General features: G+C 44.1%; 4 protein-coding genes and 2 pseudogenes across 4 annotated transcripts; 2 read left to right on the top strand and 4 right to left on the bottom strand.

Moving 5' to 3' along the window:
- Positions 1-283: 283 nt before the first annotated feature.
- LOC109188247 (subtilisin-like protease SBT1.4) lies at positions 284-2,788 on the top strand. The gene has a single exon (XM_019338837.1). It carries the CDS (start codon positions 299-301, stop codon positions 2,582-2,584), a length of 2,286 nt encoding a protein of 761 aa, XP_019194382.1. The 5' UTR covers positions 284-298; the 3' UTR covers positions 2,585-2,788.
- Positions 2,641-18,741, bottom strand: LOC109188246 (annotated as a pseudogene).
- Positions 4,258-6,717, top strand: LOC109188248 (annotated as a pseudogene).
- On the bottom strand, positions 7,175-11,604 carry LOC109188245 (linoleate 13S-lipoxygenase 3-1, chloroplastic-like). The gene is made up of 6 exons (XM_019338836.1): positions 11,137-11,604; positions 10,768-11,048; positions 9,623-9,860; positions 9,216-9,542; positions 8,636-9,131; positions 7,175-8,385 (listed from the first exon to the last, which is right to left on the bottom strand). Exons 1-6 carry the CDS (start codon positions 11,498-11,500, stop codon positions 7,362-7,364), a joined length of 2,730 nt encoding a protein of 909 aa, XP_019194381.1. The 5' UTR covers positions 11,501-11,604; the 3' UTR covers positions 7,175-7,361.
- LOC109187454 (mucin-1-like) lies at positions 12,628-13,098 on the bottom strand. Its single transcript, XM_019337642.1, has one exon. It carries the CDS (start codon positions 13,096-13,098, stop codon positions 12,628-12,630), a length of 471 nt encoding a protein of 156 aa, XP_019193187.1.
- Positions 15,382-15,840, bottom strand: LOC109187453 (classical arabinogalactan protein 6-like). The gene has a single exon (XM_019337641.1). The coding sequence runs from the start codon at positions 15,838-15,840 to the stop codon at positions 15,382-15,384; it is 459 nt and encodes a 152-aa protein (XP_019193186.1).
- Positions 18,742-26,521: the final 7,780 nt, after the last annotated feature.

The raw sequence follows: 26,521 nt of genomic DNA, 5'->3' as shown, positions 1-26,521 counted from the left end.
TATATTCTCTAAATCTTCAATTTTTCAAAAAATTAAAAAATTCTCTAGTTAGTAAATGGACCTTATGTGTGTCTAGTTAACAAATTATGTGCATTTAATAAATTAAAAATACATAATATGTTAATTTCATTTACATGTACTGCATATACATAATATATTATTTGTAGTATACACATATTTTATTAATTATTTAGATACATAATTTTTAGATTTTTGTAGAATGACTTAGGCGTTCAGAGCCTATAAATAGAGCTTTATTTATAACAACTTCAATGCACACTCACCTCCACATACATCAATGGCGACTCCCTCTTTTGCTTACACCTTCCTTTTCATATTCTTATGCCTTGTTTCAGTGAAGCTCTCCACCTCATCGGAGAACCAGGAGACCTTTATCGTCTTCACGTCGAAATCCAAGAAGCCCCATCTTTTCTCCACCCATAATGACTGGTATTCCTCCATCATCGACCGCCTTTCTCCTCTCTCTCACCACCCATCTCAGCTCTTGTACACCTATGACCGCGTCGCTCACGGCTTTTCCGCTCGCCTGACGCCTTCCCAAGCGTCTGAACTGCGAAACATCCCCGGCGTGATCTCCGTCCTGCCGGATCAAGCCCGCCAGCTCCACACCACCCACTCCCCTGAGTTTTTAGGCTTAACTGAATCGTCTGGCCTCTGGCCAAGCTCTGATTATGGAGATGATGTTATAGTGGGGGTTCTCGACTCTGGAATCTGGCCGGAGAGGCCCAGCTTCTCCGACAAGGGTCTATCCCCCGTTCCCTCCAGCTGGAAGGGCAAGTGCGAGAATAGTGCAGACTTTCCGGACACTTTGTGTAATCGGAAAATCATCGGCGCTCGTGCTTTCTACAAAGGCTACGAAGCTTTTACGGGAAGTCCGATAAATGAATCGGTAGAACCGAAATCTCCGAGAGATAGGAATGGCCATGGAACGCATACGGCCTCAATCGCCGCCGGCTCCATTGTTGCCAACGCGAGCCTTTTTGGATACGCGCAAGGGGAAGCTAGAGGCATGGCGATAAAAGCCAGAATAGCGGTTTACAAAATCTGTTGGAGCTTAGGCTGTTACGATTCCGATATCCTATCTGCCTTCGATCAAGCTGTAAAAGATGGCGTCCACGTGATTTCGCTTTCCGTTGCCATCCCCAGAGCCTACCCGGAGGATTACTACCGTGACAGCACTGCAATCGGAGCTTTTGGAGCAATGGAGCACGGCGTTGTCGTCTCCACCGTCGCCGGAAATACCGGTCCCGGTGCAAGGACTGCCACCAATGTCGCGCCATGGATTCTAACGGTTGGTGCTTCCACCATTGATCGGACATTCCCGGCTGACGTGGTGTTAGGAGATGGCAGGATCTTCACTGGCATGTCCTTGTACTCCGGTGAACCGCTCGGCGACAACAAACTTCCGCTGGTCTACGGTGGCGATGCCAACAGCACTTACTGTTACTCCGGAGAACTCATCGCTTCCAAAGTCACCGGAAAGATCGTGTTCTGTGAGCGCGGAGGCAATCTCGACGTTGATAAAGGATTTGCTGTAAGAGAAGCCGGCGGCGTTGGAATGATCGTTGATGGGACGGCTGGAACTGGTGAACTCATTTATGCAAGCGCACATGTGATTCCGGCGACAAACGTCGACGAAATGGACGGAAACAAAATCAAAGAATATATAAACTCGGCCCCGTCCCCAACCGCCGCAATTGTATTCAGGGGAACAGTAATCGGAACCTCGCCGTCGGCGCCCCGCGTAGCGTCTTTCTCAAGCCGAGGCCCGAATCCCTTACAATTTGAAATTTTAAAACCTGACGTGATCGCTCCCGGAGTTAACATCTTAGCGGGTTGGTCCGGCGCGATTGGCCCGTCGGGATCGGTGATGGACCAAAGACGGGTAGAATTTAACATCATCTCCGGCACGTCCATGGCGTGTCCCCACGTCAGCGGCTTGGCTGCCCTGCTTAGAAAAGCTCATCCAACATGGAGCCCCGCCGCCATCAAATCCGCACTCATGACAACTGCCTACACCATCGACAATGCCGGAAACAATTTAATCGATCAAGCCACCGGCAATCAATCCAACCCGTTTATTCACGGAGCCGGCCATGTTGACCCGAATAGAGCGCTTGATCCGGGTTTGGTTTACGATCTGGGAGTGAGTGATTACGTGGCCTTATTATGTACCATTGCATACAACATGGATGAATTATCCGTGTTCGTAAAGGATCCGTCCACAGTAAATTGCAGCGAGCAGAATCTGGGCACACCCGGGTCTCTAAACTACCCAGCATTTTCACTTGATTTTTTATATAAAAATCAGGTAAAATACAAGAGATCGGTTAAAAATGTCGGGAGTGAAAAACGGGCTGTTTATGAGGTCAAAGTGAATGCTCCCTTAGGAGTACAGGTAAGCGTATCACCAACCAAATTAGTGTTTAATGAGACGACTGATATGTTATCGTACGAAATAACTTTTACAAATGCTCAGCCGGCGAGATTTCTTAACTCATATGGGTCAATTGCTTGGGAAGATGGGGTGCACATTGTTAAAAGCCCAATAGCTGTTCTTTAGCTAAATGAAGCTCGATCTGCACTTTAAATGTATGAACAAATGGGGCTAGTATAACCCATGTATTGAAATAAATCCACTATACAAATTATTGTGGACTATCTATTAATAAATAATAGGCCTAGTATAACCCATGTATTGAAATAAATTCACTATACAAATTATTGTGAACTATCTATTAATAAATAATGATGATTATGCATGGTAGTATCTGTTTATCTATACTTTCTCAATCTGTTAAAGCATAAAGAGTTAACACCGCCTCCATTGAAGCTCAATCTCATTACCTCCCATATGAGAGAGTTACAACATGTCATCTGAGCACAAAGTGCTTGTCAATATAATACTACTGACTCTGGTACAATATAGTAGATTAGCAAAATAGAACCTCTTAATTAACAATTTAAACTTCTTTAAAAAGATGAATTATGAGTATGCAATCCCATTTATTTTTTTAATGTGAGAAAAAATGTAACTTTGAAATCTTTCATCTAGGAGAATTCAAATCTATATATTTCATCGTGACTCAAATCAAAAGTAATATCCACATAAATTAATACATCAAAAGCGAATCAACTTTTCATAAAATGTTTTCGAGGTGACCCGCATTGTGCACACGGATGCAAAACGATGTCGTTTTGACTAAAAACGCGCGTCACATTTAAAAAAAAAAAAAATCAGTTTCAATTCCCCTCAACAACATTATTGTGGATATATACTTATGAATTATTGTGGATATATAGTTATGAATTTATGGATATTTAGTTTATTTATTGTGGATATTTAGTTAATTCATTTTGGATATTTAGTTCATTCATTTTGGGTTTTTTGTTATTCATTCACTGTGGATATATAGTTATGAATTTGTGAATATATAGTTATGAATTTGTGGATATATAATTCAAATTATGCCCCAAAAAATGCTATTGCTAGGAATCGAACATGATTTTTTTTAAGTGGGACGTACATTTTTAGTCCAAACGACGTCATTTTTGCATGGTGCACACTGTTGTACAGCATAATTTGCGGACGTTGACTGCCTCGGAATACCACGCCTGAAGCTCCCAGTCTTTGCAGACCCCGTCGAAATCTGGGTAGTAATGGTTCACGTAAGTGGTTACCCACTTCTGAATCGCCTTCCAAATCAAGAGCCCATCCGCCGCGTACGGATAATCCTCGATCAGAAGCTTTAGCCCGTGCGGCTGCATCGGGTCTGCCACGCCATTCCTCTTCGAATAAGGTCTGCCGGGAGATTCTCAAGATCGAATCGCCAGAAACTCTTGTAAGACGGCCTCATATATATAGCCAAACAGATGAAAGATTATTTTGTTTTTTCATTTAGAAAACAATTTATAATTTTTTTTAGTTTTCAAATTTTAAAATTATGCTAGTAAACATGTTTTATGTTTCATATTTTCTAATTCTTAAATTTTTTAAAAATTTAAAATTTTTTTAGTTAGTAAACAGTCCTTTATGTGTTTCTAGTTAACAAATTATGTACACTTAATAAATTGAAAACACATAATATGTTAATTTCATTCACATGTTTAATGCATTATACATAAATATAATAGACACATACCTTGTGATCCAACAATATAAATGTGACTCTTCTACATGGTGATTTTTGTAGAATCACTTCCGCGTTCAGAGCCTATAAATAGAGCTTTTTTTGTAATGATAATTCATACTCACCTCCACAATCCACATCAATGGCGACTCCCTCTTTTGCTTACACCTTCCTTCTCATATTCTTATGCCTTGTTTCAGTCGAGCTCTCCACCTCATCGGAGAATCAGGAGACCTTTATCGTCTTCATGTCAAAATCCAAGAAGCCCCATCTTTTCTCCACCCATAATGACTGGTATTCCTCCATCATCCACCGCCTTTCTCCTCTCTCTCACCACCCATCTCAGCTCTTGTACACCTATGACCGCGTCGCTCACGGCTTTTCCGCTCGCCTGACGCCTTCCCAGGCGTCTGAACTGCGAAACATCCCCGGCGTGATCTCCGTCCTGCCGGATCAAGCCCGCCAGCTCCACACTACCCACTCCCCTGAGTTTTTAGGCTTAGCTGAATCATCTGGCATCTGGCCAAGCTCTGATTATGGAGATGATGTTATAGTGGGGGTTCTCGACTCTGGAATCTGGCCGGAGAGGCCTAGCTTCTCCGACGAGGGTCTATCCCCCGTTCCCTCCAGCTGGAAGGGCAAGTGCGAGAATAGTACAGACTTTCCGGAGAGTTTGTGTAATCGGAAAATCATCGGCGCTCGTGCTTACTACAAAGGCTACGAAGCTGCTAAGGGAAGTCCGATAGATGAATCGGTAGAATCGAAATCTCCGAGAGATACGGTAGGCCATGGAACGCATACTGCCTCAACCGCCGCTGGCTCCATTGTTGCCAACGCGAGCCTTTTCGGATACGCGCAAGGGGAAGCCAGAGGCATGGCGATAAAAGCCAGAATAGCGGTTTACAAAATCTGTTGGAGCTCAGGCTGTTACGATTCCGATATTCTCTCCGCGTTCGATCAAGCCGTTGAAGATGGGGTCCACGTGATTTCATTTTCCGTTGGCGCCAAAGGCTACGCGCCGCAGTACTTCCGTGACAGCACTGCAATCGGAGCTTTTGGTGCAATGGAGCACGGCGTTGTCGTCTCCAGCATCGCCGGAAATTCCGGTCCCGGTCCATTCACTGCCGTCAACGTCGCGCCATGGATTCTAACGGTTGGTGCTTCCACCATTGATCGGACATTCCCGGCTGACGTGGTATTAGGAGATGGCAGGATCTTCACTGGCATGTCCTTGTACTCCGGTGAACCGCTCGGCGACAACAAACTTCCGCTGGTGTACGGTGGCGATGCCAACAGTACTTACTGTAACTCCGGAGAACTCATCCCTTCCAAAGTCACCGGAAAGATCGTCTTCTGTGAGCGCGGAGGCAATCTCGACGTTGATAAAGGATTTGCTGTAAGAGAAGCCGGCGGCGTTGGAATGATCGTTGATGGGAACGCTGGTTGGGGTGAACTCATTGTTGCAAGAGCACATGTTATTCCGGCGGTAAACGTCGACGAAACGGACGGAAACAAAATCAAAGAATATATAAAGTCGCACCCGTCGCCAACTGCAGCAATTGTATTCAGGGGAACAGTAATAGGAACCTCGCCGTCGGCCCCCCGCGTAGCATCTTTCTCAGGCCGAGGCCCGAATCTCTTAACGTTTGAAATTTTAAAACCTGACGTCATCGCTCCGGGGGTTAACATCTTAGCGGGTTGGACCGGCGCGAGGAGCCCATCGGAATCGGAGATGGACAAGAGACGGGTAGAATTTAACATCATCTCCGGCACGTCCATGGCGTGTCCCCACGTCAGCGGCCTGGCTGCCCTGCTTAGAAAAGCTCATCCAACATGGAGCCCCGCCGCCATCAAATCCGCAGTCATGACAACTGCTTACACCGTCGACAATGCCGGAAACAATTTTATCGATCAAGCCAGCGGCAATCAATCCATCCCGTATATTCACGGAGCCGGCCATGTTGACCCGAATAGAGCGCTAGATCCCGGTTTGGTTTACGATATGGGAGTGAGTGATTACGTGGCCTTCTTATGTGCCATTGGATACAACATAGATCAAATATCCCTGTTCGTAAAAGATCCCTCCACAGTGAATTGCAGCGTGCAGAATTTTGGCACACCCGGGTCTCTAAATTACCCCGCATTTTCAGTTGTTTTTTCAAACCAAAACGAGGTAAAATACAAGAGATAAGTTAAAAATGTGGGGAGTGAAAAACATGTTGTTTATGAGGTCAAAGTGAATGCTCCTTAGGGGTACATGTAAGTGTATCACCAACCAAATTAGTGTTTAATGAGATGACTGATACACTATCGTACGAAATAACTTTTACAAATGCTCAACCAGTGAGATTTGTTAACTCATATGGGTCAATTGCTTGGGAAGATGGGGTGCACATTGTTAGAAGCCCAATAGCCGTTCTTTAGCTAAATGAAGCTCGATCTGCACTTTAAATGTATGAAAAAAAGGGCCTAGTATAACCCATGTATTGAAATAAATTCACTATACAAATTATTGTGGACTATCTATTCATAAATAATGATGGTTATGCAAAATCATTTTTATTTATTTCTTAATATCTCCTTTAATTTAATTTTATTTTTGAAAGCTATGGACTCTATTACATTGTAATATTTGTTCATCTATACTTTCTCAACCTGTTAAATCACAAAGAGTCAACACCGCCTCCATAAGGCTCAATCACAACATGACATCTGAGTACATGGTGTTGATTAATATAGTACTACTGACAATAGTACAATGTAGTAGATTAGCAAGATAGAACCTCTTAATTAACAATTTAAACTTCTTAAAAAAGATGAATTGTGAATATGCAATCCCATTTATTTTTTTAATGTGAAAAAAATATTACTTTGAAGTCTTTCATCTAGGAGAATTCAAATCTATATATTTCAACCTGAATCAAATCAAAAGTAATATCCACATAAATTAATATATCAAAAGTGAATCAACTTTTTATAAAATGTTTTCAAGGTGACCCTTCGAGTTGATCCCGTGTGAGTACAAAAATAGTCATAAATTTTACCAAAATAAAAATGATAAGAGTTTGAATCACATAAACATTCACTTTTACAGAAAAACACATAGATAAAACCATAAATAAGCATAGATACATCATATTCAACATTATATTGTCCACACAAAATAAACTTGCATAGTTACATTCATGATTAGATTTATATATAGAACAATTAGATAGTGACGCTGTTGGGAATACCTCTACATGTAACCCCGGGACCGGAGCTCGGAGCAAGAAGTTCATAAGGTATAACGCCGGCACCGCACCTATTCTTCAGGCTCGGGTTGCGGTTCCGGCTATCAATCTCCTCCTCAATCTGACCAATATCCGCCGAGAATTCAAAGAACGCCTCAACCATGGCAGCGTCCGACGTCCACGTCGAAGGATGCGGTCTCTCTCCCAAGTATTCCTCGTCCGGGGAATGAGTAGACAGTGTATCCACGACGGCTATCAGCTTCGTCGCGTCCGGCTTGCTCGGCAGCGCCTTGAAGAAGTACTTTTGCGGGTCGGAGACGAACACGGCGTACTCCGGGTCGTTCTCGTCGGGGATTAATCGCCGCATCAGCGTCGGCCGGTTCGGCAGGTACCCACCGTAGGGATACTGCCCGAAATTTAGCGCGGCGTGCTGGGCGGAACATAGCCAAATGATGGTGGTGAGAATGGAAGCCAAATCCGCCGGAGATTCTAAAGTGGGCCACCACTCCGCATTACGCAGGTCGGCGTGGCCGACGTTGACTGCCTCGGAATACCACGCCTGAAGCTCCCGATCGTTGCAGACCCCGTCGGAATCTGGGTAGTAATGGTTCACGTAAGTCGTGACCCACTTCTGAATCGCCTCCCAAACCAACAGCCCATCCGCCGCGTACGGATAATCCTCGATCAGAAGCTTTAGCCCGTGCGGCTGCGTCGGGTCCGCCACCGCCATTCCTCTTCGAATCAGGTCCGCCGGGAGATTTTCAAGGTCGAATCGCCAGAAACTCTTGTAAGCCGCCGCGCTAATCTGCATCGCATAACGCCCGGGAGTGAAGCAAGATTCAACAACGCCCTCATTATTGATCAAAGTCTGACGAGCCAAGGCGTTGATTTCCAGCGTATATCTCATGTGCGGATCAAGAAGCTTGTAGATTGGATGCATCGCACTTAATTGTCTATGTGCAGATAGAATGAAAGGTTCCATGGACGAATGGGTCCGCAACCTGCATTTATCAAACAAAAATCCATTAATCTCAAAGACAAACTACAACTTCTAACAGTTTGTTGAGCATATAATCATGCAATCAACTATCAGCTTAGGCTTTTAGTTGAGATGGAGCACATACTTCAATTTGGTATCAAAGCCACATTAATATGCAATCCAACTATCAGGTTAAACTTTTAGTTAAGATGGAACACATGCTTCAATTAATTTATCTCGAATTAATTATAGTTGTGTGTGATAAGGTTTACCAATGGTGAATAAGTTGATGAACACTGGCATCATTTGCCCAGACATGAGCTTTAGCTATCTGCCACATCCAAAACGAGGTTGCATTGCCGTCCGGCGTGACGACCCGTTTCGACCGGGAAACAGGGCCGTTGGCCGGGAGGCAAAGCTCTATAGCAATTGGTTTAAGCGTTTCATTATCCGTCAGGAAAAATATGGTCCGGGTAGCATAAATTGCACGGCCGTCAAGGGCATTAATCCGATCAACAAACGGCAAATACACGTCGTGATAATCCACAATGTACAACTTGTTTGAATCCAGGGCTTCTTGGACACTCATCCCGTTAAGATAAGGAAGAATGTGGTCTTCTTTGAGCGCAGATTCCAGCGGCCCGTACGCCGCCGGATCAAGATTGCTGACCGGAGGAAAAACCCGAAGCCGTTCGATATGGCCGGGACTGATCCCTGCTAACATTTGCCTGGCAAACTCGCCGTCTCGCAGCCACGCCAGCTTATCCTCTGAGAAATTAAATGACAGAACAGAGTAAAGTAAGACCCAGAAACAGAAAAAGGTTTAAAGAAGAATGGTGGGATTGGGATTACTTCCGAGGATGGTGGGAATGTTGAACTTGAAAACGTCGGCGTCTTTGAACTTGTGGACGATTTTGGGCAGTGGGAGTTTCTCCACGACATCTTCCTTAATTCCCAGCTTGTTAAAGAGGGTTTCACTGTAAATGCTGTCAAGATCCTGGAAACCTTGAAAATCCATGTTCTTCTCCGACAGTTTCGCCTGTAACCCTGGAAGTAAATTGTGCATTGTTCCCCTCAGCCTCGCACTCAGAAAAGCATCGCGCTTTGGATCCTCGAATTGCTCGTCCCTTGGAGCATACATTTGTGCAGGCTTCTCCAATCGCCTCTCACAACTCGGGTCTAAACAAACCACATCAATAAAACATCATTAACCAAATCAAAATTTGTACGAAAACAGAAAACAGAGAACAAAAACGCACCAGTGATACATGGCGGGCGACCAGTCCGACAACGCCGAGGATAAGGAATGGCTTCACCGCCGAGCGTGGGACGAACAAAATCAATACCCTTATCAGGATTCCCCAGATCATTGTACACATCGAAATCGTAAATCCGGTCATGTAATTGCCGGGGGCCATTGCCATCTCCCCTTAAATCTTTGAGCTCTTCCTCCCTTAACGCTTTCAAACCTTCAGGTGTCTCATGAGGCAAGTATGGCTGCCAATCAAAAACCCAAACATCATTTCGATTATTATTATTATTACTACTCAAACAAAACTATCCCAGATTTCAATGTCCCTAACCAAACATGGAAAACGTGTTTGAAATGAAATGCACTTTAACAACATGGAATGCTTCGTTGGCTACTTTAGACTACCAAAAATTAGTGCATATCCCATCAACATTACCACAAATCATGATGCCCTTTATTTCACCATTTCCTAACTTTTCAAACCTTCTTTAAAAAAAGCTCTTTCTTTTCACTTTAGTTTTGTTTTCTTAGCCCAATCGTTATATCGTGGACCATGTCAATACACATAATTTGACTACATAATGTACAGAATTCATGTTCATATATGATACATAGAATTTATGTTCATAATACACATACATATAAACATGTTATGATGAACATGAATTCTGTACATTATGAATATGAATTCTGCGAATGTTAAGTGTTTATGTGTCTTCATTATATCGTATTTATGTGTATGTATTATGAACATAAATTTTGTACATTATGAACATTATGAAGTCAATTTCTGTGTATTAGACCAGGGTACATAGTGGTGGACCTTGGTCCACAATATAAATTGCCTTCTTTAACCACCATATGCCTAACTCGAGTTATCACGGCAAATTATTGTGTGATCGTGCATTATATAATTGTGTGGACCACAGTCCAAAATAACATCATTGAATATTATGAATTATAATAATGTACTTATATATTTTATGAGTTAGAATAATGTATTTTACAAGTTAAGATCATGTACGAATTAATAAAAATGTACATTGCAGCGGTAGGGTGAAGGAAAAAAAAAAAAAAATTGTTGGGGTCATCACCGACGCTAACGAAAAGAGAAGAACCCGAAGAAAAGCAAGAAAAAGTAAGCAGATATACCTTATTGGAGAAGAAAATCCTCTTTCTGGGATAGTTTTTCTTGGACTGAACCCATGAACTGCAGGGGAAATGAACCGGACCACTAGAGAACCCTTCAACAGTAATCTTTTCAAGAAAGAATTCTTGTTGATGTTTGTTAACCACCGTTATAGCACCTGGACACCCAAAATTGGTGTCCAATTCAAACTCAACACTGTAATTAACTGTCTCTGTTTTCATCCCAGTTTTAACCGCCCAGTCCTTCAACACCGCCGGTTCACTCTTCCTCGGACCCTTGGTTTCTGCAAAAACAAAAAAGTTTCGATTCTATCTCAGAAAACAAACCACACCAGAACACGAAAGTAACATTGTGTATAGGAATGAACTTACTAGGATCAATTTCTGTGCTGATAAGCTCCAACACAACATTCCTTCCCAACTGATCAGTGAAAGCATCAAAACGTTTGATCAAAGCCTCCTTAAACCCTGCCTCCTTCTTGTTCCCCACAGTCACCACAGCTCTGACCTTAAACTTCACCGCTTTCTCAGGAACCATCTTAAACACTCTCTGCTCAACGCTGACAGACGCCATTGGAGCGATCCTCACGCCCCTCTTCAAACGCAGCCGGTTCACGTGAACCCGGTTCTCAAGATTCACCATCCCACTCGATGAAGAAAGGAATGAACCTGCCTTCGTCTTCATCTTCGTCTTGTCCATCACAGATAAACCCCAGAATTCATTCGCAAGAGCCATGCTTAGCTTTCGATCTCGACCCAGAAGTTAAGGTTGTCGGTTTCGATTCCTCTCCACCCAAACGGGGGTTTTTATATATATATGGGGAGCGTCGTTTATTAAGGCCGTTAAATTTACAATTATTTGGCAGTGACAAACACAAACCATGTACGATGTTGTATTAATCAATTAATGTCATATCTGTAAAATTAGTATGATGATCCTTTTTTGCTCTACTAGTGTCAACTAAAGTGAACTTTATGTTTATGGGAAAGATGAGAAGTTGACAAAACAAGAAAAAGATAAAACGGTAGATTAAAAGGTTTCTGCATTGCAAGCACCGACCAGCCGGTAAGGTAATATGCATTTAGGCTATCACATCATCAAAAATTTCTTAATCCTTTAATTGGAAAAATGAAACAATAATATACATATTATATTGTTAGTGTTAATTAACTATATTTAAGATAAGATTATGGAGCTCTGTCTAGAGCATAGTTTGAAGTAGTCGTCGAGAATGCCGCAAAATATAATCCACCGTCCAGTCGTCCACTTCACCTTGTCTGAGCTAGCTTGTGTGAACGAAGTGGTCGGTTTTGCTGCGGAGACCCAACTGATCGGAACAATTAAATTAATCACTTGCTCTAAAGTTGAAGCTTATAATAATATCATTCTATTCAAAAAAGTTGGCAGGGGTTGTTAGAGCATCATTTTCGTACTAAAAGTTTAAAAAGTTTGATTCCTGACAATTATTCAGACTAATTAATTTTATGGAAGATTATGATTCAGTTATGAGTTTGATTATTGTCAACACCTTTCACGTAAATTGAAAGTAAAAAAAATTGTCACACCAACAATTGCATGGCAAGTGATAAGTTGTATTTCTTTTATCATTGAAACACAAGAGTTTATGATCCAACTAACATCCATAAAGTGGATACTAGGGGATTATAATAAGAATCATGTCGCCGTTTGCCGGAGAATAGTCGCCGTAAATTTGAGCCTCATCAGTACTTGACAATAGAGTCACCGCCTCAGAGTGTTAAAGAATTTATGTCTAATAACAACGTAGTATGGAACTTTTTTTTTTTTTTTTTTTTTTTTTAAATTTTTGGTTGGCATTTTAGTTCTTTAAGATTTCAGGGGATCTAGAACAAGAATCCGGCAACGGCAGTAGCTCCGAGAGCAGCGGAGATCTTTAAAGCTGCGGCGCCGCTGTCATAGTCATCTACGGGCGCCTCAGCAGGAGAATCGGAAACCTCATTAGCTGCTGGGCTGCCGGCGCTGGCTGGGGATGGAGGTGATGAGGGCTCCGCTTTGTGGGATCCGGCGGGGGAGCCTGCCGAGGATCCAGTCTCAGGTGAGGCGGCAGCGGGGGAATCCGACGAAGATCCGGCCAATGGGCTGCCCGCCGACGAAGAAGCTGCATCGGAAACACCGCTAGCTTTCTTTGGTGCGCCTGCCGGTGATGCTGCAGGAGCACCGGTAGCTTTCTTCGGTGCGCCAGCTGGGGCGGCGGAAGGAGAAGATGACGCGGTGCTGCTCGGGGAGCTGGCGGCCGAGGCCATTCCGGCAACGGCGACGAATAGGAGAGCAAAAACAACAACCTGGTTGGCCATTATTGTTGCTTTCCGATCCTTTGTTATGGCAGTATTTCTCTAAAACAATGGAGAAAGAAAAAAAAAAAAAAGTATAGAGAAATACTGCACGGCCAAAGGGTGAATTGAACAGTGATGTTTGGAGGCTTTTTATACGGCGGAACGGAACCGGAGATGGCGGAGGAAGCGGTGGATAAGCTTCATTTCCGATATCCAATATTCATCAAAGTTATTTGCGGATCAAAAATCTTTGCATGCATGGTTTGTTTTAACTAACAAAAACAAAATAGAATATACCTATATTTTTGAGAAGGAAAACAATTATTCGATAAAGAAATAAAAAACTTTGGCCTATTATTTTTTTAATCAATTAAAGTATGTAATATCATCGATAGACTCCAATAAAAAAAACTTTGGCCTAATATAAACATTGACTCCTTAGTAGGCACCAATACACCGTATTATCCGTGGTTCTGAGTCAAGTATGGAGTAAAAAAAGTTAACGATCTACCGTTTGAGATGCAACACACCGTATCATCCGTGGTTCTGAGTCAAGTATGGAATAAAAAAAAGTTAACGATCTACCGTTCGAGATGCAACACAGACGCTTCCGTTACTACGAGGTCAGGTTTCTCGTAGATCATTATTCTGTATCGTTAAATTATTTAGATCTAACATGCATCATTGCATCCACACTAGTCTTAGTTTTTTTTTTTTTTTTAGTGATTTTTGTCATTCCATGTAAGAAAGAGAGGGAGGAGGAGAGAAGAAGCAAAGAAAAAAAACGCTAACATCAAAAGAAAAGAAAAAAAAAAGTCAAAAATTCATTTAAGCGCGCATACCGGGTTTCTTTTTAGAGATAAATTATCAAGCAGGGCCAACAAAAATACTAAAATTGCATGAAGTAAAACCCCAATAAAATTGAGAGTCACTTGCCACTAGACTACAAGGTCATTGGCAGTTTCAAACAAGTGAACTTGTTCAATTTTAAAATGATAATAATTATATTCAAATATATAAAAGAAAATAATAAAGAATTAAAAATAATTTTGCATAACCATCACTACTTTTTAAATTTAAGTAACAAATTGATTTGTTTAATATTAATAAATTAAAGAAAATAATATGAAATAAATAAAAATGATTTTTCATAACCATCATTATTTGTGGCAAATTATGCTGTGCATCCGTATTCAAAAACGACTTTGCATAATAGCGCGCGTCCTACTTAAAAAAAAAAAAAAAAAACAGTTTCGATCCCCAGCAACAACATTATGTTATTCATTTTTTAGTTCATTCATTATGGATTTTTAGTTATGAAATTCTGGATGTATAGTTATAATTCTGGATGTGTAGTTATGCAATTCTGAATTTATAGTTATGAAGTTATGGATGTATAGTTATGCAATTCTGAATTTATAGTTATGAAATTATGGATGTATAGTTATGCAATTCTGGATGTGTAGTTATGAAGTTATGGATGTATAGTTATGCAATTCTGGATTTATAGTTATGAAGTTATGGAGGTATAGTTAGATGTGTAGTTATGCAATTCTAGATTTATAGTTATGAAATTATAGATGTGTAGTTATGTAATTCTGGATGTATAGTTATGAAATTATGGATGTGTAGTTATGCAATTCTAATTTTTTTTTTTTTTTAGTTAACGACGTCGTTTTTGCATCCATACGGATGCATAACATAACGATTGGCTATATAGTGGATTCATTTCAATACATGGGTTATAGTAGGCCCATTTTTGCATACATTTGCGGATTGATCTGATTCTCATATAGGCAAAAAACAGCTATTGGGCTACTAACAATGTGCACCCCATGTTCAATTCGTACTAGAAGTTTAAAAAGTTTGATTCTTGATAACATTCAAACTAATTAATTTCATGAGTAAAGTTAGATTGGAAGATTATGATTCAGTTAAGAGTTTGAACACCTAGTGATTATGATTCAATTAAGAGTTTGAACACCTAGTAAGTAAATTGAAAGTAAAAAAATTCTCACACCAACAATTGCATGCCATGTGATAATAAGTTGTATTTCTTTTATCATTGAAACACAAGAGTTCATGATCCAACTAACATCCATAAAGTGGATACTAGGGGATTATAATAAGAATAATGTCGCCGTTTGCCGGAGAATAGTAGCCGTAAACTTGAGCCTCATCAGTACTTGACAATGGAGTCACCACCTTAGAGTGTAAGAATTTATGCCTAATAACAACGTAGTATGGAACTTTTTTTTATTTTATTTTTGGTTGGCATTTTAGTTCTTTAAGATTTCACGGGATCTAGAAGAAGAATCCGGCAACGGCAGCAGCTCCGAGAGCAGCAGAGATCTTTAAAGCTGCGGCGCCGCTGTCATAGTCATCTACGGGTGCCTCAGCAGGAGAATCGGAAACCTCATCAGCTGCTGGGCTGCCGGCGCTGGCTGGGGATGGAGGTGATGAGGGCTCCGCTTCGTGGGATCCGGCGGGGGAGCCTGCCGAGGATCCAGTCTTAGGTGAGGCGGCAGCGGGGGATTCCGACGAAGATCCGGCCAATGGGCTGCCCGCCAACGGAGAGGCTGCATCGGGAGCACCGCTAGCTTTCTTTGGTGCGCCTGCCGTAGCACCGGTAGCTTTCTTCGGTGCGCCAGCTGGGGCGGCGGAAGGAGAAGATGACGCGGTGCTGCTCGGGGAGCTGGCGGCCGAGGCCATTCCGGCAACGGCGACGAATAGGAGAGCAAAAACAACAACCTGGTTGGCCATTATTGTTGCTTTCCGATCCTTTGTTATGGCAGTATTTCTCTAAAACAATGGAGAAAGGAAAAAAAGTATAGAGAAATACTGCACGGCCAAAGGGTGAATTGAACGGTGATGTTTGGAGGCTTTTTATACGGCGGAACGGCACCGGAGATGGCGGAGGAAGCGGTGGATAAGCTTCATTTCCGATATCCAATATTCATCAAAGTTATTTGCGGATCAAAAATCTTTGCATGCATGGTGGAGATTGGTTTTGTTTTTAAGTTTTAACTTATAAAAAAAATATACCTATATTTTTTCTAAGGAAAAAAATTATTCGATAAACAAATAAAAAACTTTGGCCTATTATTTTTGTAATTAATTAAACTATGTAATATCATCAGATAAAAATAACATAAAAATAAAAATAAATGTAATATATTTTAGAAAATAATATGAAATAAATAAAAATGATTTTGCATAACCATCATTATTCATTAATAGATAGTCCACAATAATTTGTACAGTGGATTTATTTTAATACATAGGTTATACTGGTCCATTTTTGCATACATTTAAAGTGCAGATCGTGCTGCATTTTTCCAAAGAACGGCTATTGGGCTACTAACAACGTGCACCCCATCTTCCCAAACAATTGACCCATATGAGTTATCATAGCTTCCTGAGCGAGCATTGATAAAAGTTATTTCGTATGACAGCGTATCAGTCGTCTCATCGAACACTAATTTGGTTGGTGATACGCTTACATCTACCCCTAATGGAGTATTCACTTTGACCTCATAAACAGCATATATTTCGCTCCCGACATTTTTAACTGATCTCCGGTATTTTACCTCGTTTTGGTCCGAAAAAATAACTGAAAATGCTGGGTAGTTTAGAGATCCGGGTGTGCCCAGATTCTGCACGCCGCAATTTATTGTGGAGGAATCCTTTACGAACAGGGATATTTGATGTATGTCATATCCGATGGTACATAAGAAGGCCACGTAATCACTCACTCCCAGATCGTAAACCAAACCCGGATCCAATGCTCTATTCGGGTCTACATGGCCGGCTCCATGAATATACGGGACGGATTGCTCGCCGGCGGCTTGATCGATAAAATTGTTTCCGGCATTATCGACGGTGTAAGCAGTTGTCATGAGTGCGGATTTGATGGCGGCTGGGCTCCATGTTGGATGAGCTTTTCTAAGCAAAGCAGCCAAACCGCTGACGTGGGGACACGCCATGGACGTGCCGGAGATGATGTTAAATTCTACCCGTCTCTGGTCCAACTCTGCTTCCGACGGGCTGTTCCCGCCGGTCCAACTCGCTAAGATGTTAACCCCCGGAGCGATGACGTCAGGTTTTAAAATTTCAAGTGTTCTGAGATTCGGGCCGCGGCTTGAGAAAGACGCTACGCGGGGCGCCGACGGCGAGGTTCCGATTACTGTTCCCCTGAATACAATTGCGGCAGTTGGCGACGGATCCGATTGTATATATTCTTTGATTTTTTTTCCGTCCGTTTCGTCGACGTTTGCCGCCGGAATCACATGTGCGCTTGCAAGAATGAGTTCACCCCATCCAACATTCCCATCAACGATCATTCCAACGCCGCCGGCATCTCTTACAGCAAATCCTTTTTCAACGTCGAGATTGCCTCCGGGCAAACAGAACACGATCTTTCCGGTGACTTTGGAAGCGATGAGTTCTCCGGAGTTACAGTAAGTGCTGTTGGCATCGCCACCGTAGACCAGCGGAAGTTTGTAGTCGCCGAGCGGTTCACCGGAGTACAAGGACACGCCTGTGAAGATCCTGCCATCTCCTAACACCACGTCAGCCGGGAATGTCCGATCAATGGTGGAAGCACCAACCGTTAGAATCCATGGCGCGATGTTGCCGGCAGTTAATGGACCGGGACCGGAATTTCCGGCGGAGCAGGAAACGACAACGCCGTTCTCCATTGCTCCAAAAGCTCCGATTGCAGTGCTGTCACTAAAGTAATGCGGCGCGTAGCCCTTGGCGCCAACGGAAAGCGAAATCACGTGGACCCCATCTTCAACGGCTTGATCGAACGCGGAGAGTATCGGAATCGTAACAGCCTGTGCTCCAACAGATTTTGTAAACCGCTATTCTGGCTTTTATCGCCATGCTTCTGGCTTCCCCTTGCGCGTATCCGAAAACGCTCGCGTTGGCAACAATCGCGCCGGCGGCGGTTGAGGCAGTATGCGTTCCATGGCCATTCCTATCTCTCGGAGATTTCGATTCTACCGATTCATCAATCGGACTCCCCTTAGCAGCTTCGTAGCCTTTGTAGAAAGCACGAGCGCCGATGATTTTCCGATTACACAAAGTCTCCGGAAAGTCTGCACTATCCTCGCACTTGCCCTTCCAGCTGGAGGGAACGGGGGATAGACCCTCGTCGGAGAAGCTAGGCCTCTCCGGCCAGATTCCAGAGTCGAGAACCCCCACTATAACATCATCTCCATAATCAGAGCTTGGCCAGAGGCCAGACGATTCAGTTAAGCCTAAAAACTCAGGGGAGTGGGTGGTGTGGAGCTGGCGGGCTTGATCCGGCAGGACGGAGATCACGCCGGGGATGTTTCGCAGTTCAGACGCCTGGGAAGGCGTCAGGCGAGCGGAAAAGCCGTGAGCGACGCGGTCATAGGTGTACAAGAGCTCAGATGGGTGGTGAGAGAGAGGAGAAAGGCGGTGGATGATTGAGGAATACCAGTCATTATGGGTGGAGAAAAGTTGGGGCTTCTTGGATTTCGACATGAAGACGATAAAGGTCTCCTGATTCTCCGATGAGGTGGAGAGCTCGACTGAAACAAGGCATAAGAATATGAGAAGGAAGGTGTAAGCAAAAGAGGGAGTCGCCATTGATGTATGTGGAGGTGAGTTAGTGAGTATGAATATTATTACAAACAAAAAGCTCTATTTATAGGCTCTGAAAACGAAAGTGATTCTACAAAAATCACCACGAGCCTACTTACTTGGTATACAAAATTATTATTTATTTGTACCCTCCCCAACGCATATGTACCGCATGGACAATTGTTATACCTTGTACATGGTTTACCTTATATAGATTAAATCTAAAAATTATGTATCTATATAATATGTAGTTTCATACTTTCAGTTAATAAAATATGTATCTACAATCTAGAGGGTGGGGTTGAGTGGAAGGAACTCATTCATTTTTAACCAAAGGTCAATAGTTCAAGCTTTGGCATTAGTTATGAAATATTTTTCAGTTTTCTCCTCTCTAAAAAATTATAAAACTTTTAAAAATTATTTTCTAAATAGAAAACAAAACCATCTATAATCTTTTTGGCTATATATATATCAGTATATAAGTCCATAACTACATTCTCACCATTATTATTTACATACATATTTATTTATAACTATGATTACATTCGGTATCATCTTATTTTACTTATCACCATCTTCTATATATGTTTTCTACTTGCATTTACTTATATAAACAGAGAATGAAAATTGAAAAATTAGAAAACATATAATATTTTTCTGAAATAAACAGACCCATAATATGTTAAATGAGGTCACATAATTTGAATGTCATTTCGGACCAAAGTTCATAATGCAAAGTGGATCCTTGTTACGTTCATGCTATAATTTGTTTTGTATGGCTGAAGTTTTCAGTGGAATTCGAACCATCATTTGATTGAGCCATTACTTTATAGTTAAAATAAGGGCAACGATTGAAAGCAAGACTAAACGTTAATTTGTCAATTACTTCGGTTGGCACATTAAATCAGTATTATTTGTGAAATGAAAAATTGAAAGAATTGTTGAATGTAATAATAAATGAAAAAGAAATAGAAGTTGAACCAACCTCGTATAAATTATATATGTTTCACCAATGTAGCACTTCAACTCCAAACCAAGTAGAATCAGTTGAGTGCACATACATGGAAGAGCCGTAGATCTTGTCTGCTACAAGCCTACAACTCATTAGTAATTAGGACGTAACATTGCTCTAAGAAGGACACATACTCTTGGGTTGGGCAAATTATTGTATGGACCATAGTCCACACAATGTTATGTGGATTATAACAAAAAGTATATTTTTAATATACTAAATGTATATTATTTTTGTACTGAATGTTCATTATACAATATAATATACACTCAAAATAAAAATAATGTATATCCACTATATACAATATATATTATTTTTGTACTGAATATACATTATTTTATAATAGATAAAGTCCTCCGGCCACCTTGAAAGTCTTGAATTTTCAGGAAAGAAAATTTCCTTTTCCTTGTTTTTTTTCACTATGATGATGGTAATTTTTGCTGCCAAATAGCAGCTTTTGTCCAAACCCAATAGCTATCTTGGTCCACATCCAACGAAATCCAATCCAATCATGGATTATAATAAATTTATAAAATAGCGGCAAATTATACTTTGGACTATTTGAGTCATTAATGGATTGGGCCTATAATGGATTGTACAATAATTTAACATGTATAATCATGATTGTGAGATTTTTATTTTTAGTTTTTAAAATTTCTGAGCCATGGACGATGGATTTCATCTTTATAATTAGCGGTAACAAAATGGGTCCATAGTAATACGGAGTATTAATTTTATGCGATTAAAACAAATAATATATAGAGTCCGGTTCAGGTGAGAACCACTATTTGAGTGTGAATTTGTAAACTTTTATGCACCATTGAGATGTATGTGAATTTGGACGGTTGAGATCTGATGAGTAGGGCAATGGTGTATCCGGTGCAGTTGTGTAGTTGTGCAATGCTGTGGTGCAATAGTGTAGTGATATATTTGTTCACTTTATATATATATATATATATATAAACACATACACACACATAGAATTAGGTTCTGGTGCGGTTGTGCGGTTAAATCTGAGCCATTGATCTTGCTTAAATCACCGTCCAAAATTACCAAAATTAAAAAAAAAACGCGGTGGTAATTTTGTAATTTTTGCATCTAGGTAAATTTAAGGTACTTGGGTTTCGGCTTAATGTGCGTGAGTTTTATGCTTCATGTGCGTGTGGTTTGTGCTTAAGGTGCGTGGGGTTTGTGCATAAAGTGTGTGGGTTGTATGCTTAATGTGCGTAGTTGTTGAAACTTAAGGTGCGTGAAGTTTGTGCTTAAGGTGCATGGAGTTTGTGCTTAAGGTGCGTGGGGTTAGTGCTTAAGGTGCGTAATGTGAATAGTTGTTATAATTTAAGGTGTGTGAGTCCTTAATGTGCGTGAGTTTTGCGCTTAATGTGCGTGTGTAGTGTGCTTAAGGCCGGTGCGTGATTGGTATGCTTAAGTGCGTCCGTGTTATAAACTAAGACGTGCAAAGTTAATACTTAATGTGCGTCATTTTAATGTTTAAAGTGCGTCCAATCGCACGAAAAGCCATTCCCGCACCTGAATACTTCCATATATATATATATATATATATATATATATATATATATATATATATATATATATATATGGTAGGGAATATCCCGACCGACATAAGCTCCACCACGACCGGATTGCCTTTGTCTTTGTCTTTTTGTCTTTGCAGGTAACAGGTCGGGCTTTTATGAAGAACCCGGTCGGGAAGCAACCGGAAATTGCCCGAGCATCGGTGTCGACCGCCGAGCGGTAGCCCTTTGGCAAGAGAGCTGACAAAAGGACACGTGGCGGCTCTTTACGATGACAGACAGGGCACCCGGGAGGATGACACGTGGTGGCTACGTGGAGGACATGCCGAACGGCTGGAATCCTGTCCCCGGCATAGCGGCTATAAATACCCACAGTAGCTACAGTGGAAGGGACTTTTGGACGATCGATAGGTTGTTACTAGAGAATCCCGACCGCAGTCAGTCGGTACTCAGAGCAACCAAGTAGATTGTACTTAGGGCCTTTACCGTGATCAATAAAATCTTTTACTTGCTTTAATTGGTCTCGGGTTTATTTTATATTGCTTGCGTAGAATTAGCAGTATCATTTTGGCGCCGTCCGTGGGGATCCGTGCGAGAAAGCAACGTCTTGACGAGCACTCGGTCTCTTTGCAACAATGTATCCGTGGGCTCAAAACAACTTCGCCGACGACCAGGCGGATGCAGCTAGCTCATCTGGGCACCATGCCACCCAACAGCAGGGTCAAACGGTAGAGCTGAATCTCAATCTCTCACCACCACACCCATCTAACACATACCCGGTCGCCCAACAACCGGTGAACTACATACAACCGGGATACCCAACACCCGGCCAACCATATCAGCAGCAGCCGATGATGTATCCCGGTCAATATCCATACCCGGCCCCCCCTCCGCCGTACGGGTATTGGCCAGGCCAACCGATATACTACACTCCCCCGGTTGGTTATCCACCATACACGCCTGCCTACACAGCTCCAGCCGCCGCCCCTCCAGTACAGCCGACCGCACAGGTAGAGCCGCAGCGTCGATCAGCCTCTCGGGCTCGACGCTCGGCTCATTCGCGGTTGGGGTCGGGGGGTGCTGATGCGATGGAGGCACCAGCGCAGGCCCAGCAAGCGATCGCCTTCGACCGGAGATGCGCCAGCGTTTGGGACCCCAAGACCCGAACCGCGGGCAAGAAGACGTACAGATGCAGGAGGCTAGCCAGGAGGCTTCATCTGGGTATAGCGGGTCGAGATCTCACTGACGGCGACGCGCTCGGGATACAGCCCAAGCCGCCCAAGCCGCTGAGCTCAACGAGACCCGAGGATTACTCTATAACCTCCAGGCGGAATTTGCGCAATTCAGAAATGCGCACCCTGCAGCAGCCCCGGTTGGACAACCGACCCTGCACCAGACGCCTTTCACAGCGGCAGTAATGGCTCAGCCTTACCCGCTCGATCTAAAGGTCTCTGGAGAGAAAAGTTACGATGGTCGGACGGACCCTGAGGCTCACGTCAATGATTTCTACAGCAATATGACGCTGAAGGGTGTGTCAGATGCCGTGATGTGCAGGGCTTTCTATTCCACGCTTACCGGTCGAGCGGCGGAGTGGTTCCGAACTCTACAGCCGGGTTCGATCGACAGGTTTGACACCCTGGCGGTCAAGTTTGTGAGGAAGTTCATCACTTCCAAAGTGGTGAGGAAGCCTTATATGTATCTGGAGAAGGCCAAGCAACTTGAAGGCGAGAGCTTGACCGACTTCCTCACCAAATGGAAGGCAGCGGTCGGGGAGGTAGAGCCCATGGACGATACCACCGCCACCCACATGTTACACATATCTCTCCGAGCGGGGCATTTATATCAGGACTTCATTTTACACCCCTCGGCCACGTATGAAGAGGCCCTTCGAAGGGTCACAGATTATGCCAACGCTGGCGAGGCGAACGCCGTAAAGCGCTCGCAGGAGGTCGGGTCTTCATCTCGTAAACCGGCCGGCCGGGCGGAACACCGATCGGGTGATGACCACCCTCGATCCCGCACCAGGACTGGTGAGTTTACGGCCTTGAACCGATCCGCAGCGGAGGCCATGCAGTATGCCCAGTCATGCAACTTCATCAAGCTTCCCCATCCCGATCGAGATGGCCCTGACAAGAGTAAGCATTGCGCTTACCATCGATGTGCTGGGCATGACACTGAAGAGTGTACTCACTTGCTCCAACTGTTGGAAGATCTGCTCAATCTAGGGAAGTTGGACAAGTGTGTGGGGAGGAGAGAAGACCCCAAGAGGAATACCGATCGAAGAGAACAGCGGCGCTTTCATCACCGCTCCGATCGGTCAGGTCAGGACCGAAGAGACGATCGAAGAGATGATCGTCGTGATGACCGACGGGACCCTGACCCTCCGTCTAGCAGCCGACCAGCAGGAAAGCCGACCATCCACGTCATTTTCGGTGGATTGGAAGACGCTTCCCGACCGCGAAGCAATTGCCCGGTCGCTATAGTGGATTCTCGGGAAACCGGGAAGAGGCAAAAGATGGAACCCATAACCTTCACCCTGGAAGACCAACCTACAAGCAGTGACCACGGCATGGAGGCGCTCGTGGTCACGATTGACGTTAAGGGGACGGACGTCCAGAGGGTTATGGTTGATACGGGCAGCAGTGTGAACGTCCTATACTTGGACGTCTTTGAGAAGCTTGGCCTCGACAGGAAGGAGCTGACTCCGGTCGGTGTACCACTGTCAGGATTTACCGGGGCTCTTATTTACCCCGAGGGAAAAATAACGCTCCCGGTCGAGATCGGCGCACCCCCAAAGTCGATCAAGACGGAGCTGGAATTTGTTGTGGTGAACCTCCATTGCGTCCACAACATTATCTTGGGCCGACCTGCCATTATGAAGATCGGTGAGATAATTTCTATGCCCCACCTGTGCATGAAATTCCCCACCCCCAATGGGGTCGGTGTGGTCCGTGGCGATGTCCAATCCGCCCGGAAATGTTACACCCGAGCGGTTAATAGACGCGACTCCGGTCCATCTTCCCGGGTGAACACCATAGCCAAAGAAGAGGCTAAGGATCGGAAGGAACAACCTGAGCCTTCCGAAGAAATAGAAGAAGTTCCCCTATCCGAGGACCGCCCGGATAGGAAGATCAAGATTGGCCGAGCCCTCACCCCCGAGCTTCGAGCGGAAGTTTTGGCCATACTCCGGGAGTACGCCGATATCTTTGCGTGGGGGCCCGAAGATATGCCCGGGATCGATCGATCGGTTATCTGTCACAAATTGGCCGTCGACCCCGCAGCCAAGCCGGTCGTGCAGAAAACACGACACCTGTCATCCGATCGCCGCGAGTTTGTGAGAGAAGAAGTCAAAAAGAGGGCGGCGATCGAGCACATCCGTCCGGTGGTGTACCCCGAGTGGGTGGCGAACATCGTCCTTGTTCCTAAACCTCCGGCTTGGAGGATGTGCATTGATTTCACCGACCTCAACAAGGCCTGTCCGCTCGACCCGTATCCTCTACCGAGCATTCACCAGATGGTCGACGAAACAGCCGGGGCCGAGTTAATGAGCTTCATGGATGCCTTCAAGGGGTACCATCAGATTATGATGCACCATGAAGATGAGAGCTAGACAGCCTTCGTGACCCCGGATGGGCTGTATTGCTACCGAGTGATGCCGTTCGGCCTTCGGAACGCAGGAGCGACCTACCAGAGGATGGTCAACATGCTCTTTGCCGATCTGTTGGGACGAACGATGGAAGCTTACATCGATGACATGCTGGTCAAGAGTCGGGACCGATCCGACCAAACTCGGGACCTCCGGGAGTGTTTCCAGATCATGAGGAAGTACCAGTTGCGGCTGAACCCGACTAAGTGCACATTTGCGGTTCAGACCGGCAAGTTCCTCGGCTATATGATGACCAAGAGAGGAATCGAGCCCAACCCGGAGAAAGTGAAAGCGATTCTGGACATGCAACCACCCTCTACCGTTCGGGAAGTCCAGCAATTGACCGGTCGGTTGGCAGCCCTCAGCCGATTCCTCTCCAAGTTAGCCGAGCGCTCCTTACCTTTCTTCAAGGTATTGCGAAAGGTCAATGGATTCGTCTGGGACGAAGAATGCCGAGCGGCTTTTGATGAGCTAAAGGAGTATCTCATGTCACCAATTGTGCTCTCAAAGCCCGAGCTCGGAGAAGAGCTAGACGTGTACCTCGCCGTGTCCGATCGTGCAGTAAGCGCAGTGTTGTGCCGAACCGATCCGGAAGGGGTCCAGCGACCGGTGTACTATGTAAGCCACGCGCTACATGGTCCTGAGCTCCGGTACTCCCGGCTAGAGAAGGTCGTCTACGCCTTATACATTGCCGCAAAGAAGTTGGCTCCCTATTTCCAAGGTCGAGCAATCCGCGTGTTGACCGATCAGCCGATCGGGCCAGTCCTCCGAACTGCTTCATCATCCGGACGTTTAGTCAAATGGGCGTTAATGCTGACCCAGTACGCGATCGAATACCGACCGAGACCGGCTATCAAAGGTCAGGCCCTTGCTGATTTCTTGGTCGAGTGCACCGCCCGGGATACCCGACCCCCCGAGGTTGCGGATCCCGAGGCTGAGTGGTGGTCGTTGGCTACTGACGGGTCGAGTAGCAAGAAAGGAGCCGGGGGAGGAGTAGTGGTCACGAGCCCGGAAGGATTCAAGGTTTATTTCGCTCTCATGTATCAGTTCCACCCAACCAATAATGAAGCCGAATACGAAGCATTTGTTAATGGCTTACAGTGCGCTCGGGACTTGGGGGCTGAATACATCCGAGCTCAAACAGATTCCACGCTTGTGGTCGGGCAAGTCCTCGGGGATTATGAAGTCAATGGAGAGCGTTTGCAACTGTACCGAGACCTTGCCATGGAGAAGCTTGCTCAGTTCAGGGGGTATACCGTCCGACACATACCCCGATTGGATAATGCCGACGCAGATATCTTATCTAAATTAGCTCAAGACGCCCCGGAATACATGTCGAAGATAGCTCGGATTTTGGTGATCCCGAGACACAGCATTCATCGTCTACCGGTCAATCCAATCCAACCGGTAGAAGACAATTGGATCACCGATCTGAAAGAGTACCTCGAGCATGGTCGCCTCCCAGACGACCCACAACGTGCTCGGAAGGCCAAGCTTAGAGCCCCAAGGTTCCAAGTTTTGGACGGTCGTCTCTACAGGCGATCGTATGAAGGCCCTCTTATGCGCTGCTTGACCGCATTTGAGGCCGATTTAGTCATGAAGGAACTGCACTCGGGAATTTGCTCTTCACATCAAGGA

The sequence above is a fragment of the Ipomoea nil genome, unplaced genomic scaffold (assembly GCF_001879475.1).
Source record: "Ipomoea nil cultivar Tokyo-kokei standard unplaced genomic scaffold, Asagao_1.1 scaffold1421, whole genome shotgun sequence".
Taxonomy (NCBI): domain Eukaryota; kingdom Viridiplantae; phylum Streptophyta; class Magnoliopsida; order Solanales; family Convolvulaceae; genus Ipomoea; species Ipomoea nil.
The sequence above is the reverse complement of the archived record's forward strand: the minus strand, read 5'-3'. Positions and strand labels throughout refer to the sequence as shown.

Coding starts and splice junctions, on each gene's coding strand:
- LOC109188247 (XM_019338837.1), top strand. CDS start 299: ATGGCGACTCCCTCTTTTGCTTACACCTTCCTTTTCATATTCTTATGC.
- LOC109188245 (XM_019338836.1), bottom strand. CDS start 11,500: ATGGCTCTTGCGAATGAATTCTGGGGTTTATCTGTGATGGACAAGACG. Junction 11,049..11,136: donor CAGCACAGAAATTGATCCTA/GTAAGTTCATTC, acceptor TTGTTTTTGCAG/AAACCAAGGGTCCGAGGAAG. Junction 9,543..9,622: donor TCGCCCGCCATGTATCACTG/GTGCGTTTTTGT, acceptor TGGTTTGTTTAG/ACCCGAGTTGTGAGAGGCGA.
- LOC109187454 (XM_019337642.1), bottom strand. CDS start 13,098: ATGGCCAACCAGGTTGTTGTTTTTGCTCTCCTATTCGTCGCCGTTGCC.
- LOC109187453 (XM_019337641.1), bottom strand. CDS start 15,840: ATGGCCAACCAGGTTGTTGTTTTTGCTCTCCTATTCGTCGCCGTTGCC.